Source organism: Erpetoichthys calabaricus, chromosome 6, assembly GCF_900747795.2.
Source record: "Erpetoichthys calabaricus chromosome 6, fErpCal1.3, whole genome shotgun sequence".
NCBI classification, from domain to species: Eukaryota; Metazoa; Chordata; class Cladistia; order Polypteriformes; family Polypteridae; genus Erpetoichthys; species Erpetoichthys calabaricus.
The window spans coordinates 113,560,157-113,579,349 of record NC_041399.2 but is presented as its reverse complement, the minus strand read 5'-3'; the positions used below and the strand labels follow the sequence as shown (position 1 = coordinate 113,579,349).

General features: G+C 38.3%; 1 protein-coding gene across 2 annotated transcripts in view; it reads left to right on the top strand.

The window, feature by feature from the left end:
- Positions 1-19,193, top strand: part of ttc19 (tetratricopeptide repeat domain 19) — a 46,962-nt gene that overhangs the window by 19,974 nt on the left and 7,795 nt on the right. For both annotated transcript variants that reach the window (XM_028803869.2, XM_051928829.1), the window contains exons 5-7: positions 2,509-2,565; positions 5,198-5,259; positions 8,877-8,956. In XM_028803869.2, coding sequence (XP_028659702.2) covers positions 2,509-2,565; positions 5,198-5,259; positions 8,877-8,956 — 199 coding nt within the window. The remainder of the gene's footprint in view (positions 1-2,508; positions 2,566-5,197; positions 5,260-8,876; positions 8,957-19,193) is intronic.

Sequence of the window (19,193 nt, the reverse complement as noted above, 5' to 3'; positions counted from 1 at the left end):
ATAAGGATTGTATTATCCTGTGCATACAAGTGTTATGCTGAAAAATGAGTTAAGAATGTACGGTACTTTTAATAGTCGTTGAGAATTAATGTGCCCTCATCGGTTGCATGCTACCTGAGAAATATTTGGCAGCCAGGGCCTTGTTGTTTTCATCATGAAATTAACTTGGACCTTTCTGTTCCTTTTAGGGCAATATGCTGATGCATCTGTTTTCTAATCCTTGCCTCATTCGATGCTCTAAATGTTCATTATTTACTGCGAAGTCCTTATTTAATCAAAACTCCTCTACCCTTTCTAAAACAAAATGTTGAGATCCTAAAAATCTTTGTTTTAATTGGAGGAATAAATAAATATAATATATAAATGAGTATCAGCACACTTGCAGAAGTGAAATCCATGGTTTATTAACCCTGATATGGCTTATAGTTTGCAAAATATTCACCACAATAGGTGTATACTATATAAACAGCATATCATTAGAGAGTAGCTGGAAGAGACTAACCTTGGATAAAGATGATGCATTTGGTCTAGTTTGGTCTCAGTCGTACTGGAGAGAGGCAATACATCATACTAAAAAAAAGAAGATTGTTAGTACCCATGTAATCCAAAACAATTTAAAAGAAATGTTATTGCAGGCACGCAGTTATCATGCATTAGAGAATATTAATCACTTTATATGTTGCAGCAAATTTTTAAAGAAGACCATTAGATAAATTTAGGAGGAGTAATCAACTGATAAAGAATATATTGAATATATTAAAGTCCTCTATATCTTTTGTTTTCATGCTAGACCATTTCAAAATCGGAGACTTAACTGCTGTCTCATTGTAGTTGCATATAATTTCCTCCTCTCATTCTTTCTTTAGAAATATACTGCTCTTTATTTATGTTTGTAAGAAGTTAATATTCTGTTTCAGTAAAATGAACATCCTTTACTGCATGAAGAATTCTTTGCTAAGGGAGTGCTTTATAAGTCATGTATACCAGTTTTCTACTGAAATTACTTCTAACTGTATCCAGATTTTAAGAATTAACAAATGTCAAATAATGGGACAAGTTACCTTTGCACCGACATTACCTGTAAAAATCATTCACCTCCTTGGAAGTTTTCACATTTTATTTGTGTTCACAACTGAATTCCAGTGGATTAAATTTAGCTTTTTTTTGACATTGATCGACAGATAAAGATGATTTAATGTCAAAGTGAAAACAAATATCTGCAAAGTGGCCTAAGTTATTCACAATTATAAAACACAAAGTAATTTAGCCCCTTAGTATTCACCTGCTTAAACTCTGTATTTTTAGTAAGTGCAACTTTGGCAGCAATTCCAACCTTGATTCTGCGTGGAAAGGTCTCCATGAGCTTTGTACATCTATCTAGACACTTCAGTTTTTCCCTGTTCTTCTTTGCAAAACTGTTCACACTCTGTTAAGTTGCATGGAGATCAGGACTAAACAGCCTTTTTAGAAGTCCAGCCCAAATTCTCAATCGGATTGGAATCCGGACATTGACTTGGCCACTCTAGGACAGTAGCATTGTTGTTTAAGCCATTCCTGTGTAGCTTTTGACTTTATACTTTGGTTCGCTGTCTTGCTGGAAAACACATTTTCACCCAAGGCACAGGTTTGTATTTTTCTGTTCAGACCACATCAGGATTTCTCTGTGTTTTGCTCTAATTTTTCCCTATGCCCTTGCAACCCTTCCATGGCCTGCTGCAGAGAAGAAGCCTCTCCACAGTATGATGCTGCCACCACCATGCTTCCCAGTGGTAGAGGGTGTATTTTTGATCATGTGCAGCGTGGTTTTCTCTTTGCCACTCTTCCATAAAGCTGCCACTGATGAAGCACCCAGGCAACAGTTGTGCTCAGTCTCTCCAGTCCCAAGTAAATGCAACTTGTGATTCCTTCAGAGTTATCATAGGTATCTCCATGGCCTCCCTCATTTGTCGTCTTCTTGCATGGTCACTCCGTTTTTGTAGACAGGCTGCTCTAAGAATATTCACGACTGTACCTTACTCTTTTCAATTTACTCTTTTCAATTTTAAATGATTTATTAAACACACTCCAAGGGATATATGGTGACTTAGACATTTTCTTGTATCCATCCCCTGACTTGTGCTTTTCAGTCACTTTTTCATGGAGTTGTGCAAAGTGTTCTTTGTCTTAATTGTGTAAGTTAGGCCATGATACTGACTCGCCACAAGTTGGATCTTCTGGATACGGGGCATTTACAAGCATGCAGTTACCGAGGTTCCCCAGAACCAAGCCCTTACATCACACACTTAGATGAATTATCCAGCCTGGGATTTTATTTTCTTTCATTCCAGCCTTAAATATTTTCTTTGACAAAGTCACATTACCTTTCTATGAGTTTAGTCAGTTTTATATGTTATTAATGATTATTTAAAGTGTTAGTCCAGACTTTATACTAAATTCCTTGGTATTTTCACAAAATGACTTTCTATTTCTTTGTTTTCTTATTTTTTGTTGTTTTTATTTAAAAAACAGGCCGAGAAGCTATTCAAAGCTACTCTGAGTTTCCTCCTTGCAAATGCAACAAAAGAGGTCAGTATCTAGATGGCTTGTAAGCAGCATGTCCTTAGTTTACAATTACATTACTAGTGCACAGTTTGAAAACGCATGTAAAATATTTCTTTCATTATTTTCTATACATTACTAGCTGTGTAAGCCTGTGCTGTAAAAAGTCTGGGGTCCTAGAAAATTTTGAAATCGTCAGCAAAAAAACTGAAATGTAGAGATGTCAGGTTATTGAAAGGAACTACTCTGGGCATCTCTCCCCTAGGAGGATTCATTTTGCCGACGTGCTCGCCTCGCTTGTGCATTAGCAGCAGGAGGAAAAGTAAAAGGGACACCATTTTGCTGATGTTAGCGGCTAAGTGACTTTGTCTTTCTTCTGAGGTTTCATTTTGCTGACGTGCTGGCCTCGCTTGTGTTATTAGCGGCTAAGTGAGTTTTCTCGGATGTGGAGCCCTTACCCTGACTCCACCTCTCACTTCCAGGCCAGGCAGACAGACACACGTAGATGTTTATATGCAAGACTATGGAGTTGCTATGAAAATTAGGTTGTCATTTTCAAGTCTGAAATGAATTTCAGGCTGGACTCTGGTATGGGCAATATAGGCTTTGGCAGCCATGCCCTTTGAAAAAGACAATATAGGAAAATATGAGCTTTTTTGATTTAGTTTTCCCTTAAAGCAGCAGCACTAAATGGTTAGTTGTGGCGTGGTGGATATGTACAGTATGCTTATATCAAACCGAACTATTTTTTCTCAATGAAATGGGGAACAACTGCAAACCCACCCTCTCCAATGCCATAACTGAGGCTATGGAGTGCTTTTTTGGGAGATTCTTGTAAGTAGTGAATGAATCGTCTCTAGTCCTGGACATCTAGTTTAAAATGCAAACGTGCCTCACAGTTTAACAGTCCTAGATTTCGAGTTTGCCTTCCCCATTCTGCATGAATTTTTTTCTTCAGCATTCCACTTCTTCTTCTTTCGGCTGCTCCTGTTAGGGGTCGCCACAGCGGATCATCTTCTTCCATACCTTTCTATCCTCTGAATCTTGTTCTGTTACACCCATCATCTGCATGTCCTCTCTCACCACATCCATAAACCTTCGCTTAGGCCTTCCTCTTTTCCTTTTCCCTGCCAGCTCTATCCTTAACATCCTTCTCCCAATATACTCAGCATCTCTCCTCTGCACATGTCCAAACCAATGCAATCTCGCCTCTCTGACTTTGTCTCGCAAATAATAGGTTATTCCAATATCCATTAAATTCATAGTTGTGGTGGGAAGAGCTCATCTGGCAGTATCGGCTAAGGTGTAAACCAAATTTGGACAGGGCACCTTTACATTCATGGAACACACACACTCACACAACTTCCAATCTTCAATTTGGAGTCATTCTCTAAAATGATGTGTCCATCTACTTTAATGGTAAAAAGTGTCATCAGACTGGGGCGCATCCAGTTAATGTTTGAAAAGTGAAAGGCTTGTACTTATGCCCTAAAAATGTTTGTGACAGTGTCAATGTAATTCCGTGTTTAAGTGCTTTTTTTCTTTCTTAATCCACTTCTCCTTGGATTTAAATCCACTCATCATCACGGCTCCCAATATTTACATTGATATATTTCAATTTTTTGCACTTGAATTTAACCTGATTATTTTCGGATTATTGGTTGATTTAAACCTCCACTACAGACTTCATTTTATGGATTATTCATTGAAGATTACTACACTGAACACATTGCACCAACCCCTTGCTGACTGTGCAAGTCCTTTTTTGCCTGGCTCATGTCGCTTTATGACTCTTGATGGTTTGTGGTTTACGAGGCTTCTGGAAGCAACCAGAAAGCATGGAGCTGACTCGGACCATCACAAGCAAAGAGCAAACATGAACATCTACAGCAGTGCTCTTCCTTCCCAGAGACTGCTGAACCCTTATTTAAGTCTGGGAGTGTCCCTCCATGACTTTGCCATCTTATGTCCCCTGACTCCTGTGGCAGCACCATATTATCAGCCAGTTTCATTACTGTTTGAACGTATGTGACTTTAATTTACCTAACTATGCATTCTCCATATAGTTATGAACAGAGGATGAGGCTTTAAGTAGGAGATCCCACCCAGTCTTTCACCTTCTTTATGTAGGGCAAGTTCCTGCTCACACTGGAAATGTTTAACCATATGACCTTTTAAATGACAATGGGAAGGAAAAATGGATATTCGATAGACTTGCATGAGACATGCAGGGAATGAACAGTACAGCAATGTGAGCAGATTTGGGGTTGAAACAATTATCACTATATAAAAAGAGTAAAAGTACAGGGACAGCTCTCCTCCTTTGTATACCAGATGCTACCTACTCTGACTTGTGTCAGTTTTTCTGCTGCCTTTCTGGTATGTAACACAGCTACAGGCCATACCTCCCCTTCCTTCCACATTGACATGATGTGAGATATTCCTACTAATTTATTTTTACCTCTGATTCCACGGGCACTTCTGATCCTGGTCCATGCCTTGCATTACCGGTCTTTTACGTTCTTTTCTTTGCACCACGGCAAACTAAAATAAAGCTATGTTATATTCATAGATTATGAAATGTTTTTAATTCTTCAAGACATAAGATGGAGAGATCTGTTTAGATGTACTTACTTTTTCTTCTCCCTTTTTTTCAAAGGATGACAATGCTGTTATTGAGATATCTCTTAAGTTGGCCAGTATTTATGCAGCTCAGAACCGGTAAGTTTGTTCATCTTCTTGTTTAGAATGAGAAGCGTTTTTCCTTTATGATGAGCATATCCATTTCAGTCAAGTCGAGATAGTGCCCATCCCATTGGCAGTGGGTGCAAGATAGGAACCAAACCCAAATTACAGCCATTTAAAGATTTATTGTCTTTCCATCTTTCTCTCTCTCTAACACACACACATATACTTAATCACAATGTAACAATTTAAAATTGCTAAATAACCTAATCTGTGTAGTACTCATAGAAAACCCCCATAGACAGTGCCCTGGCAGTGAGTGAAACCCAGCGCTCTTTGCCATCATACCACCCTCAAGATAAGCTAAATAAGAAGAACACAGGCTCCTTTTTTACTTGTATTTACCACCATCATAAGGTTCCTACGTCATTTCTAAAATTAGGCATGTTATGTTCACTCTCGTGATGACAACACGTCCCATAATCTGTCCATTTTTTTAACCTGCTTATTCTAAGTAGGCCAAAGATAGTGAAATCCAGCAGCATTAGAAGGAACAATTGAAACTTGGTGTGAGTTCAGTTTGTCTAAAGACATCACACACTCAAACTCTCTTGTACAGGATAATTTAAACTCTGTAATTACAATAACAGGCACCACTTGACTGAAAACTGGAATCCACAGAGAAAAATCATCAGGGCACAGGGTGGATGTTCTGGTTGGCCAGAGTTCTAACCAAACACCAAGTTCATATATGGTTCAATCTTTGTACAAAACAATCTATTTTAAGTACAGTGGAACCTCTGGTCACAAACGTCTCGGACCACATACAAATCAGGTTACGACCAAAAAGTTCACCAAACTTTTGCATCTGTTCACAAACACACACTCGGGTGACGAACAAGCCAGTTTCCCTTCCGGTTCATACGCACCGATGATTTCCGCACGTGTTCAGTCAATCCCTGTGCATTCCCTGTGCAGCAAGAGAGTGCGAGAAAGAGAGGGCTGGCTGAGAAGGCAGCTAAAGAATGCACCAGGCTTGTTTTTAAAGAGACTGATTCGAGTATTGTTTTAACCTCGTATTTAATGAAGACTTTTTTCTATTGGATTTTAACCTCAACTTCACTTCTGTTTACAGCGATCGGTTCATAGCGTGCATTGTTGCAATGTTACTTTTCTTGGTTGTTTATTAAATTACAGATTTTTCAAATGTTCATGTTTTTCCCTGTGCTTTAAAACTCATTAAAAAAAAAAAGTGTTTACAGCGAGCGGGTTCGTAAGGCTATAGCGTGAATTTTTGCAATGTTACTTTTCTCTCTTCAAGGTTTTCTCAGTGTTATTCAATGTTTTTACATTTAGTTTACTATTACGCTGTGCATTCTATGGTATAATTAATGACCCGAGGTTCCACTGTATATTTAAGCATATTTTTGTTAAAACAATTTGTGGTGGTAGCAAAACATTTGAGAATACACATTTCATCCTAGAATGCAATTCTTCTTATTGATCATATTTGTCAAGCAAAAAGTGTTGATTGTTGCATGTGGCGTATTGTTTGACTGGCACCCAGACCTAAAAAGCATAAAATCTTAATGAAGAGGTGCAGTAGATGCTATCCTGATTCAAAAGTAGATAGATAGATAGATAGATAGATAGATAGATACTTTATTAATCCCATTGGGAAATTCACATTCTTCAGCAGCAGCATACTGATACAATAAATAATATTAAATTAAAGAATGATAATAATACAGGTGAAAAAAAAAAAACAGACAATAACTATGTATAATGTTAAATATTAACGTTTACCCCCCCTGGTGGAATTAAAGAGTCGCATAGTTTGGGGGAGGAACGATCTCCTCAATCTGTCTGTGGAGCAGGACAGTGACAGCAGGTCTGTCGCTGAAGCTGCTCTTCTGTCTGGAGATGACATTATTTAATGGATGCAGTGGATTCTCCATAATTGATAGGAGCCTGCTAAGCGCCCTTCGCTCTGCCACAGATGTTAAACTGTCCAGCTCCATGCCAACAATAGAGCCTGCCTTCCTCACCAGTTTGTCCAGGCGTGAGGCGTCTTTCCTCTTAATGCTGCCTCCCCAGCACACCACTGCGTAGAAGAGGGCGCTCGCCACAACTGTTTGATAGAACATCTGCAGCATCTTATTGCAGATGTTGAAGGAAGCCAGCCTTCTAAGGAAGTATAACCGGCTTTGTCCTTTCTTGCACAGCGCATCAGTATTGGCAGTCCAGTCTAATTTATCATCCAGCTGCACTCCCAGATATTTATAGGTCTGCACCATCTGCACACAGTCACCTTTGATGATCACTGGGTCTATGAGGGGTCTGGGCCTCCTAAATTCCACCACCAGCTCCTTGGTTTTGCTGGTGTTCAGGTGTAGGTGGTTTGAGTATTACCATATATAACATATTAAAATCCTTTAATTGTATTGTCTGGTCCCATATTTTATTTTTTGATCTACACATAGGCATATTTGCCTGAATTAATTGATTTTTACCTCGGAAACCAACCTGAATCTTCAGAGATATACAAAGTCACACACCTATAATAAGCTGCACTTTCCTGTCTTTTCTGTTGGAGCCATTCTTTCTTAGTTTGATGTTGTTACAAAGATTTATTTTCAGTTAAGTTAAAGTGTGTACTGCTAGGAATTTAAGTGAATACATGCTCTTTTGCTTTTGCTTCTTGTTGTGGATGTACTGTATTTAAGAAATCCTCTTTTTCAAAAGGACCCTGTGGTTTCATGTTTCCAAATACAAGTGATACCTTGGAATCCAAACTTAATCCGTTCCAGAACCCCGTTCGAGTTCCAAGACAATTTTTCCCCTTTAAAATAATAGAAACTGGATTAATCTGTTCTTGTGTTCCACAAAGTCGAATTTTCAAAATGATTTTAACATTAAATACACTGGATTTTTAAGGTAAAATATTAACAAATAATAATATTTGAATAAAAATATAAATTAATAAAATTTAAAAATATAAAAACCTGTATTTACCTTAAAAAGGAATGATGATGACACATGTGGAAGCTGGAGGAGGAGAGAGATTATTGCTTGGAACGCTTTCCTCTTACTCTTATTTTCCTCACTACACTTTTTAGGACCCATAGCGAATACACTATGTTGTTATTATATTAAAAAAAATAACACAAAACAGGCAGAAAAGCATAAAATTAGCAGCGAAAATCACACAAAATGCTTTCACTACAGCTTCTGACAACGAACTGAACAACAAAGCGTATGGGTGGCCCGAGCGCTGGGGAGACGTACGCACAAACACACATGAACAACGTGCTGGGCTTTCGGATTCCAAAGCAGCGTTCGGATTCTGGGGCAAAATTTGCTCAAATTTTTCGTTCGGATTCCAAGTTGTTCGAGTTCTGGGGTGTTCGGATTCTGGGGGCAATACTATATTTAAAATCTGACTGAAAATAGGTATAGAAGCTAAATTGACAAAACAGCATTTTGAATTTGAAATAATTATGCCATGTTGTAATTGCCAGTTTGATCTACTATTTAGAGCAGACATCTTTTTCCTTATTGGTTCTTTAGATTTCAGTTTTAGCAAGATGTAGTATTTCTGAAGGATTGCTGGATATTCTAAAGTTGCTTTTGGTTTGTCTTTTTCTCTTCAGGCATGACTTAGCTGTCCAGGGATTTGAATTCTGCACTTCGACTTTAGAGGAGAAAATTACAAAGTTGGATTCACTCTCAGGTATTGTTAATGTATAACAATATGTATATTGTAAAAGATTCAGATATAGTGGAACAACCCTGTATATACAAAAACCAATTACAAGCCATCTTGCAAAGTCTACATTATTTGTATAAAAGGTGAACATACTGTATATATGAGTTTCCACTAAGAGAATAAAGCCAAACAACAGAGACTAGTGCGAGATTAAATTTACAAATATTGGTACTTGGCAAACATGTTCTGGAGAAGTGTTGAGAACGCTGGAATTGCACAGCACTGGGCAGATATAGAAAACTTTAAGAAATAAAATGGGATAAACTAAGTTCTGGGACTCATTTGGGATTAATTGAGGGAATAGAAAAGAAAACTTAATCAATGGCAAGGGGATTATTTTAGCTTCTATAAAACGACGTAGACGCAAAACAATACAAACAATCTTGATAAATGTTTATATCACACTACATGAAGGATATTATCAGATATGGCAGAGTTTAATTTGATTGTTTATTTCTAAATTACACACATTTACTTAAACTTAAAATAAAGCCTACATTTAATAAAATACTATGTGAAGAATGTATGTACATATCTATAAACATTTTAATTAGTTTCTTAATACTTCCAATAGTAGTAATGTAACAAAATGGCATTTTATAACTATATTAGGCTAAGGCCATCAAACAACAAGCAAAGTTCCAGTTTTCAGACAAAATAAAACGGCTGTATCTGTTGTTAAGTTACAGTCTACTTAGGACACCTGGCTATCGAGCAGCTTCCTGGAAATGTGTGTTGTGTTTACAGTGTAGACGAGGGTCCACAATTATAACAAAAGTCTGTGAAGGTGTAGTTCTGTCACTGGAGATGTCAAGATTTTCACTCAACTCCAAGGTTGTACTTCAAAGCTGAAGCACCTAATGAACATGGCACAGGTGAGGAAAAAATGGGGGTCCCTTAGTAATAGTCCATCATAAAATGCATAAAAATTATTTAAAAAAAAAAAAAAAAAAAGAATTGAGAAAGCTGTGTTGTGAGCAGTTTCTTGAGCACCTTTAACTGTAGTGCACAATAGTAAAATAACCCAACACATCTGAGACTAATAAGGCTTCCTTACATTGGCAAGTGGACCATCCTAATGTAGTGGCCTATAGGCTCTGCTGCCTGGCACCTTTATTACTCCGGGAGTTTTAAGGTGTTTATTCTTACAGTGTACACTCTGGACTGTAGACATTAAATTTGTGCAAGGTATTAGGCAGAGTCGTCATAGGAGTCATTCATGTTTTATATCTCAAAAGAAAGTATGTAAACTTTGCTCCTAGAAGTTGTAACGGTCGACCCCTTACCACTACACAACCAAGACCTGTGGCCTGGCTAAACTTTGGAATCTAAAGACACCAAGCCGTAGCAGTCTTTCTCCCCCAATCGACAATTAAACAGGCAGTGCAACTCAGAGTGTAAAATTAAGTGCAGATATATAAAAAATGTATAACATATATATATACACACACACACACAAGGACAGACAGGCAATCAATAATATATGTATACACAATTCCCCACTATCCCAAAGACACAAGTGAAAGACGCTATATATAATCTTATTTACAACAAGCACACGAATATAAAGCAATCAAAACCATACAAAACCCTCTCTTGTACCTAAAGAGTAAATGAATAAACACAGAACACGGATCAAAAACAAACTGTAATGAATGGATGAAATAGAATGAGTCCAAAGTAATGAATGTCCTGAATTAAATGAAATTCTGTTTGATGTAATATGTTTGCTCCTTCCTGAAATAACTCAAAACGATCTCACCGTGTGAGTCCTCAGCAGTGGCTGAAATAAATCCAAGCCCCTGGGTTTCTCCGAACTGGCTGACGTACTGATGATCTGGTCAATAAAAAAAGCAGACAGTAAGGTTGTGCAATGAAAGTAAATGATGATTTTGTAAAATGAATGTGAAATGGCTCCTTTCGATCTCCTCCCTGATCCTTCCCTCCTGTGGTTTAAATAAAAATATCCTGGATGAAATTGGTGTGTCAACAGGAAATACCAGTATTGGGGTTGCTGCCTCCCTGCAACATCCTTCCCCGTTTGTTTCCCAGGGACAGCATTTACATAGACACATGACTGACTTAAACAGTACGATGCAAAAAAGACGCGACTCGGCACAAAACACACATAAAATATCTACAATCATGTAGCCCCACTACAAAGTGAAGTTAGAAAGACCACAGTTCCTGGCTGCCTTGGTGCAGTATATTAAATAAACTTTGAAGCAGAAATAGAATGATCTGAACAGCCTGGTAGTAAAGCATTACATACAATCGTCCGTTCTGCTTCATGCAAATAAATGAGCTAGCTTTCTTATAACCTCAACATTGAAGTACAAGTTTGGTATTTTTCAAGTCAAAGTTATTTCTTCTCGATCATGATATATATTAATTTGCCACATTAAATTGTGTTCTAAAGTGAAACATTTTGGATAAATCTTAAAAAATACCAAGCCTGCTCTTGTGCTTTATAATGGAGGTAAAGCCTTAAAACGTACTGAGTATGTTTACTTTTCAAGCCAAGAATACTGATATTCATCTTGATATTGCACACATTTCAAAACAGCATATAAATGTTACTTTAAGAAGGAAAAAAGCTGAACACTTTTGAGAGTCCATCATTTTAAAGGAGATCAGCTGTGCACTTGACTGCTTGTCTTGCTCCACGGCCCCCTTTAGGACTACGGGTATGGTGGGATTGTGGATTTGGGTGGTTGGTTAAAACTCCACCTAAAACCCACTGCGAGCAGACAAGAAGTGTATCCTTTCCTCATGAAAACAGTACAAAGAATTGGTGATAAAATGTATTTTCAGTTTACATTTGTTGCCACAAGCATGTCTCAAGAACACATTGGCACATAATCTTAAAAGCTGAAACTTTTACTGCTTCCAAGTGGACATATTCGATAAGTGTAAAGGCTTTGATTTCATGATGGATCTTGGTGTCATTTACCTGCATTATAAAGCACAAAAAAAAGACAGACTTATTTTTTTTAAACGTCTAAAAAATGCCTCACTTTACAACACAATTTCATGAAGCAAGTTCATATATACAGTGCAAGACCATGAAGAAATAACTTCAGCTTGAAAATGCCCAACATATCCTTTAAGAAACCACTTTAATATTGCAATATTTATAACCTGCAGAAAGAAGATCTTAAACTAGTAGGAAATCTGACAACAAAAGGGTGGATCATTATTAGAGATAACACCTAAGCTTTGTGGATATTAATCAAAACTAAAGCTCAAGCATTTCAGACTAACGTTTATTAGTATTGACGATTGCAGCATTTTCATTTACCAAATTCTGTTGCAATTAATTTTTACTTCTCTACTTTTTCAACTGTATACAGTGGCATCAAAAGCATTCAATACCCTTGTAAGTCATCGTAATTTTATGCACAACAAAAGATTTTGTCCACATATTTATAAATTTCATATTTTTAATGTGATTTTTAATGACAGCTATGTACAGATGTTTTCAAATTGTGCCACAGATTCTCAGTAGGGCTAACATCAGGGCTTTGACTTGGCAGTTCCAAAACATTCACCTTTCTGTTTTTGAGCCATTCAAGTGTTGCTTTGGCCTAATGCTTAGGGTCATTGTCACGTTGAAAGTTGAATCTTCTCCTGAGCTGTAAGTTCACAGCCGACTGGTGGGGTGTTTGTGTTCATCCATTGCCCCTTCAACTCTTGACAGGATTCCCATTAGCATGAGGCTGCCACCACATTTCACTGTAGGTATGGTATTTCTTAAGGGATAGGCAGTGTTAGTTACATGCTACATATACAGTGGAACCTCGGTTCACGACCATAATTCGTTCCAAAACTCTGGTCATAACCCGATTTGGTCGTGAAACGAAGCAATTTCCCCCATAGGATTGTATGTAGATACAATTAATCCATTCCAGACCATATGAACTGTATGTAAATATATATTTTTTTTTTAGTTTTTAAGCACAAATATAGTTAAACCGTAGAATGCACAGCATAATAGTAAACTAAATGTAAAAACATTGAATAACACTGAGAAAACCTTGAACAATAGAGAAAACTAACACTGCAGTAGTTTGCACTATAGCGCTACCAACCGCTGGCTAAAAACACTTTTTTTTAATGAGTTTTAAGCATAGGGAAAAAAATGAATATTTGAAAAAATCCGTAATTTAATAAACCACCAAGAAAAGTAACATTGCAACAATGCAGGCTACGAACCGATCGCTGTAAACAGAAGTGAAAACAAAATTAAGCCCAGTGCATTCTTTAACTGCCTTCTCTACCTTATGAGTCCAGCCCCCTCTCTCTCTCGCGCTGCCTGTGTGTGTGTGTGTGTGTGTGTGTGTGTAACTCTCTCGCTCACCTGTGTGTATCTCTCTCTCGTGTGTGTTGCTCTCTCGCTCGCTCTCTCTCTCTTGCTCGCTGCACAGGAAATGCACAGGGAGAGACTGACCATGTACAAACCGAAAGGGAAACTGGCTTGTTCGTATACCAAGTGTGTGGTCGTGAACCAAGGCAAAAGTTTGCCGAACTTTTTGGTTGTAAACCGATTTGTACATGTACCGAGACGTTCGTGAATCGAGGTTCCACTGTACCTCTTTGAACTCTGGCCAAAAAGTTCTATTTGGTCTTATCTCACCATAAAACCTTCTCTTAACCGGGTCTTTCTCATGCTTTGTGGCAAATGCCATACATGCTTTTATGTGGACCTTCTTAAGGAAAGGCTTTTTTCTTGCTATCCTCTCGTAGAGGACTGTTTTATGGAGAGCTCTTGACATTGTGGACCCAGGCACCTTCACTCCGGTTTCAGCCAAAGAGCATTAACAGACTTATGAGAGTGGCAGTTGGATTTTTATTATCCTCTCTCACCAGTCGACGTCTTGCTGTGATGGCCTGTTCTAGTAAGAGTCTGGGTGCTGTGATGAACCTTCCACCACTTTCTGGTGATGGATCCAATGCTGCTTAACAGAGCATTCAAACTCTGCAATATTTTTGTAGCCATTTCCTACCTTGTGCATTTCAATGACTTTGGTTCTCACATCAGCAGAATGTTCCTTTGTCTTTATTTTTGCAGTGATTGTCCAACAAAAACTATCACCCTTACAAAGGATGCTCTTTATATCCAGAGAGATGTAAAGGGCTCACAAGTAGTACGTAATTATGTTTAATTATGGCCAGATGACTGTCACCTTTGTGTCGTTTGTGTAAACCTGGAGCTTCCAAAGCACAGAGGTTTAAATACTTATTAACTATACATTATACATTAGCTTTTGAGTTTTTCTTCTTCAATTAAATATCTACAGACAATGCTTTACTTTTACTTTGGAAATGTACTGTTACAGCATAAGAGTTCACATTAAAAATACTGGATGGATGGATAGAAATATTGAGTGAACAAACTTCATTTGTCCCCAGGGAAAATTTGGGCTTTTTACAGAAGCTCTTTAAATAAATGCATAAATATGTAAGAAAGTAAGTAAATAAATACATACACGTACAGTCATTGGTCTGAACACACACTGGAACAATAAAAAGAAAGAAAAGTTCTGACTTGGCTGGCCCAGTCACAGTGAGGCATCATGCAGAAGTATCACTGTTGCTATAAAGGAGCCCCAGTAGTGTTTCTTGACACATTTCTGCTGAATTATTCGTTGTCCTTAAGTAGTCCGTGTTAATTTGTTAGAGAGTGGATGTGCAGCATTGTTCAGTTTTAATTCTCTCCTTTGCTAAGCCCTTCAGGGGGTCCAGATTGCATCCTGTAACTGAGTTTGCCATTTTAATTAGCATGTTGATTCAGTGGACCTCTCTTGAAGTGAAGTTATCAGCCCAGCACACCACAGTGTAGACAATCGCACTGGCCATCCCAGAGTTCTAGAAGATGTGAAGAATGTCACTTCCCACATTGAAGGAACACAGTGTCCTAAAGAAAAACAAGCCTGCTCTGCCCTTTCTTATGTAGTTATTCTGCGTTCAGAGACCAATACAATCATTAATGTGGACCCCCAAGTACTTGTATCAATGCACCACCTCTACACCCACTCCTTGAATAGTGACCGGACACAGAGACTTTTGGTGTGACGAGAGTCAATAACAAGTTCCTTGGTTTTGCTGATGTTAAGATGCAAATAATTCTCATTGCACTAAGAACCAAACTTCTTCACCTGACTCCTATGCTTTGTCTCATCCTCTTTTATCAATACACACCCCATAAGAATTTCTGTGACATGACCTGGTGTTATATTTATAGTGTGATGTGTTCAGAGTAAACAGCAAAGGAGAGACAGGACTGCTCCTTGTGGTGCTCCAGTGTATCAAAAACAAAATCCTTGAGCCTGACAAACTGCACTCTGCCTGGCAGATAGTCCATTATCCAGGACACCATAGGCTCATCTACTGTACCTACATGTCTCGGAGGTAACACTTTTAACAGAGATGGCTGGATGGTATTGAAGGAGAAATCAAAAAACATAATCCTCACAGTGCTGCCTAATTACATCCTCCACTCTAATATTTATCAGATAGGCAACCTACAGTGGGCCCAGATGGTCTACCACAAGAGGACTCATATAGTCCAAGACCAGTCGATTAAAGGTCTTCATGATGTGGGAAGTACTGAAAGTACCACTGGTCTGAAGTCATTAGGTGAAGAGGTGCCTGCTTTCTTTGAAACAGGAATAATGCCAGATGTTTTCCACAGCACTGACACTTTCTGAAGCCTTAGGACAGAGGACACCACAGAGTTGGTCAGCACAGGCCTTAAGAACACGAGGACTGACGCCATCTTGTCCCACAGCTTTTCCTGTGTGTATCTTCTTCAATTGTCTCCTTACTTACTCTTCAGTTATGGACAGTCAACACTGATGGTCAGAAGTGGACTTGTCACTGGCAATTCCAGTTGATGTGGTGGGATGGCATTGGGTGTCTGGTCACTGGAAGAGGGTGGCAGTGGGAGAGTATATCTATTAAAGAACTGATACAGGGCATTAGCTTTGTCCACATCCCCTACTAGCACCTCAGCCCTGGATTGCTCGAGTCCAGTAATTACAGTACACCCAGTCCATTAACCTGTCGCGTTAATAATTATTCAGCTTTATTGATAAACATTGCTGGTGTCTGCTTAAAAAAATTGAGTTATATTTACATTTGTATCAGTTAACTTGTCTGAGCAGTCCTCGTGAAGGGCTCCATGCCAGCTGGTAAGCTTTTGACTTTTGTTATTGTTATAGTTAATAAGCTTTTGCAGCAGGTGGGCTGCTAATATACATCTTGTTACTAGAAACGGAGACTTCGATTTGTAAAGTTATAATGCCATTGCTTTCATCTTGAATATAACCATGACTCTGGTCTTTGAAAAGTCTTGATCATTTTTCACATTTCAGGATGCCACTGTGTGCCTGTACTGAACTTGGTCCAAAAAAAAAAATTAGACTGTTCTTTTGATGAGAAATCAATTTGAAATATCGGCTGAGACTTACGTATGCAGTACTGCGCTGGCAGTATATTCTATACACATTTTAAATCAAACTAGGTATTAAGGAGTTCTCTTTCAATATTTTACACATTAATCAATCTTCTGAAAAACAACATTTTAATAAAAACAGAACTTTTAACAAATATTGTTTTCTTGAAAAAATGCAATAGCACAAAAAAAGGCAACTTTCCTCCAACATACATGATGGCACCCAAAAAGTCAGCTAAATCTGTACAGATGCAGATTCATTTGGAAGCTGAACAAACAGAACTGGTGAGGTAGATGAAGTGGCAAATGCCTTAGCCTTGTGCACATTTGAAATGTTTTTAAAGGTGTAAGCTGCAAGGCTGGAGTAAAATCAAAGGTGATGTTTTAGTTGATATATTAAACCATATACTGTTACAAGATGCATTTGAATACTACAGAGATTGATAGACTGGAAGTCACTTGGTGTTCTGCATTTCGTGCATGAGAATCTGATAGAACATTGCGATTGCTGCAGGTACGTTACGTTAATATCTTGAGCTGATCTGGATTTTTGCCAGCTTGCCAATGATTTTAGAAGAACTCACTTGATTTTATACAGCATATTAATACGCCAACCCACTCTCTTGGTCACACCCTCGATCTCGTTCTAACTCGTGATATTTCAGTGAATAATATTGATTTTATTTGATGTTTCTTTTACTGATCATTTTTCTATAATGATAGACCTGAATATTACTGTCGATGTCCCTACTAATAGCTGTCCCCCACGCTGCTCGCGCTTTTTAAATTCTTCTGTTATATCTGATTTTAAAACCATTTTCTCTAGTCTTTATGTGCATGACCAAAATAATGGTATCGATGATTCTGTCGTAAAATTTAATTCTTCCTGTAAAACGGTTTTAGACTCAATTGCTCCGCCCAAGATACGCAGTAATAAGGGTAGACCTGCTCCCTGGCTAAATGAAAATACACGATCACTGCGCCGCGCCTGTCAAACTGCTGAACGGCGTTGGAAAAAAGATGGACTGATTGTCTCTAAACAGATTTTTAGGACTTCTCTTTTCAATTTCCAGGCTGAAGTTAAAATAAAGAAACAAAACTTCTTCACCGATTTGGTATCCCGTCACTCAAAAGAATCCTAGGGTCTTATTTAATTCAATTAATGCTGCCATTCACCCTCACTCTGCGATGGGATTAAATAGCATTGTTCATTCATGTGACCAGTTTCTATAATTCTTTGTCAGCAAAATCGATACTATCCACCATGGCATTGTTCAAACAGGCTATGAATGTCTTACTGTTAATCATGACATTGTCTTAGAATCCTTTGATCTAGTCTCACTTTCACAGCTAAAAAGAACTATTGACACCCTTAAACCAGCCCCCAGTCCTCTGGATATTGTACCACCGCGTCTCTTAGTGGAAGTCTTTGATGTGTTGGACCCACCCTTATTAGCCATTATCAAGGATTCTATTAGTTCGGGGGTTGTGCCCTCATTTTTTAAACATGCTGCAGTCCGTCCCTGTCTAAAAAAGGAAGAATTAGACCCTGGAGTTTTAGCTAATTTTCGTCCAATTTCCCAACTGCCATTTCTGGCTAAAATTCTAGAAAGAATTATTTATAATCAATTGGTTGATCACCTTAACTCCAATAATTTATTTGAGATCTACCAATCTGGCTTTAGGCGTTATCATAGTGTCGAAACGGCACTCCTGAAAGTGTTCAACGACATCTCTCTTATTACTGACTCAAGTCCTTCTCCTCCTTGACCTGTCCGCTGCCTTTGACACTATTGATCATGAAATACTGCTGTTGCGGCTTGAACATCTTGTTGGGCTTAAAGGGGCTGCTCTTAACTGGTTCAGGTCATATTTAACTGGTAGACACTTTTCAGTGACTTTTAATTCCACTTCTTCATCTACTGCTCCTCTTAAATATGGTGTTCCTCAGGGATCCATTTTGGGTCCTATTTTATTCTCCATATACCTTCACCCTATTGGAGCAATTTTTAGGAAATTTAACATTTCTTTTCACTGCTATGCTGATGATACTCAGGTTTATATTCCTGTCTGCAACTCTACAACAAATCAACTCCACAACTGTCTGTCTGAACTAAGATCCTAGATGGCTAATAATTTTCTTGATCTAAATCAAAATAAAATGGAGGTGCTTATAGTGGGTCCATCAGCTAAAGCACAAATTGGTCTTGGACTTCTCAACTCTTTCTCTGTCTTTTCCAAACCTCAAGTCCGCAATCTTGGTGTTACCTTTGATAGTAACCTCTCTTTTGAGAAACAAGTAAATTCTGTAGTCAAGAGTTGCTTTTTCCAACTTCATCTATTAGGTAAGATAAAGCCTTTTTTATCTTCTAGGGATCTGGAGATAGCTACTCATGTGTTTATTTTTTCTTGCCTTGATTACTGCAACTCGCTGTATGCTGGGATTAACAAATCCTTGATACACAGGTTACAGTTGGTACAAAATGCTGCCGCTCGCTTTCTGTTTGGGGCAAGAAAGTATGACTCTGTCTGTCCTATTTTTGAATTGATTTTAAAATCTTGCTGCTAGTTTTTAAATCTTTACATGGGCTTGCTCCTGCCTATTTATCTGAACTGTGTGTTTTACATCAGCCATCTAGAGTGCTTAGGTCTTCTGGTCGGCTGTCTCTGGTTGTCCCTCGTACCAAGTGTATAACCAAGGGGGACAGGGCTTTTGCAGCTGCTGCGCCTCGCCTGTGGAACTCT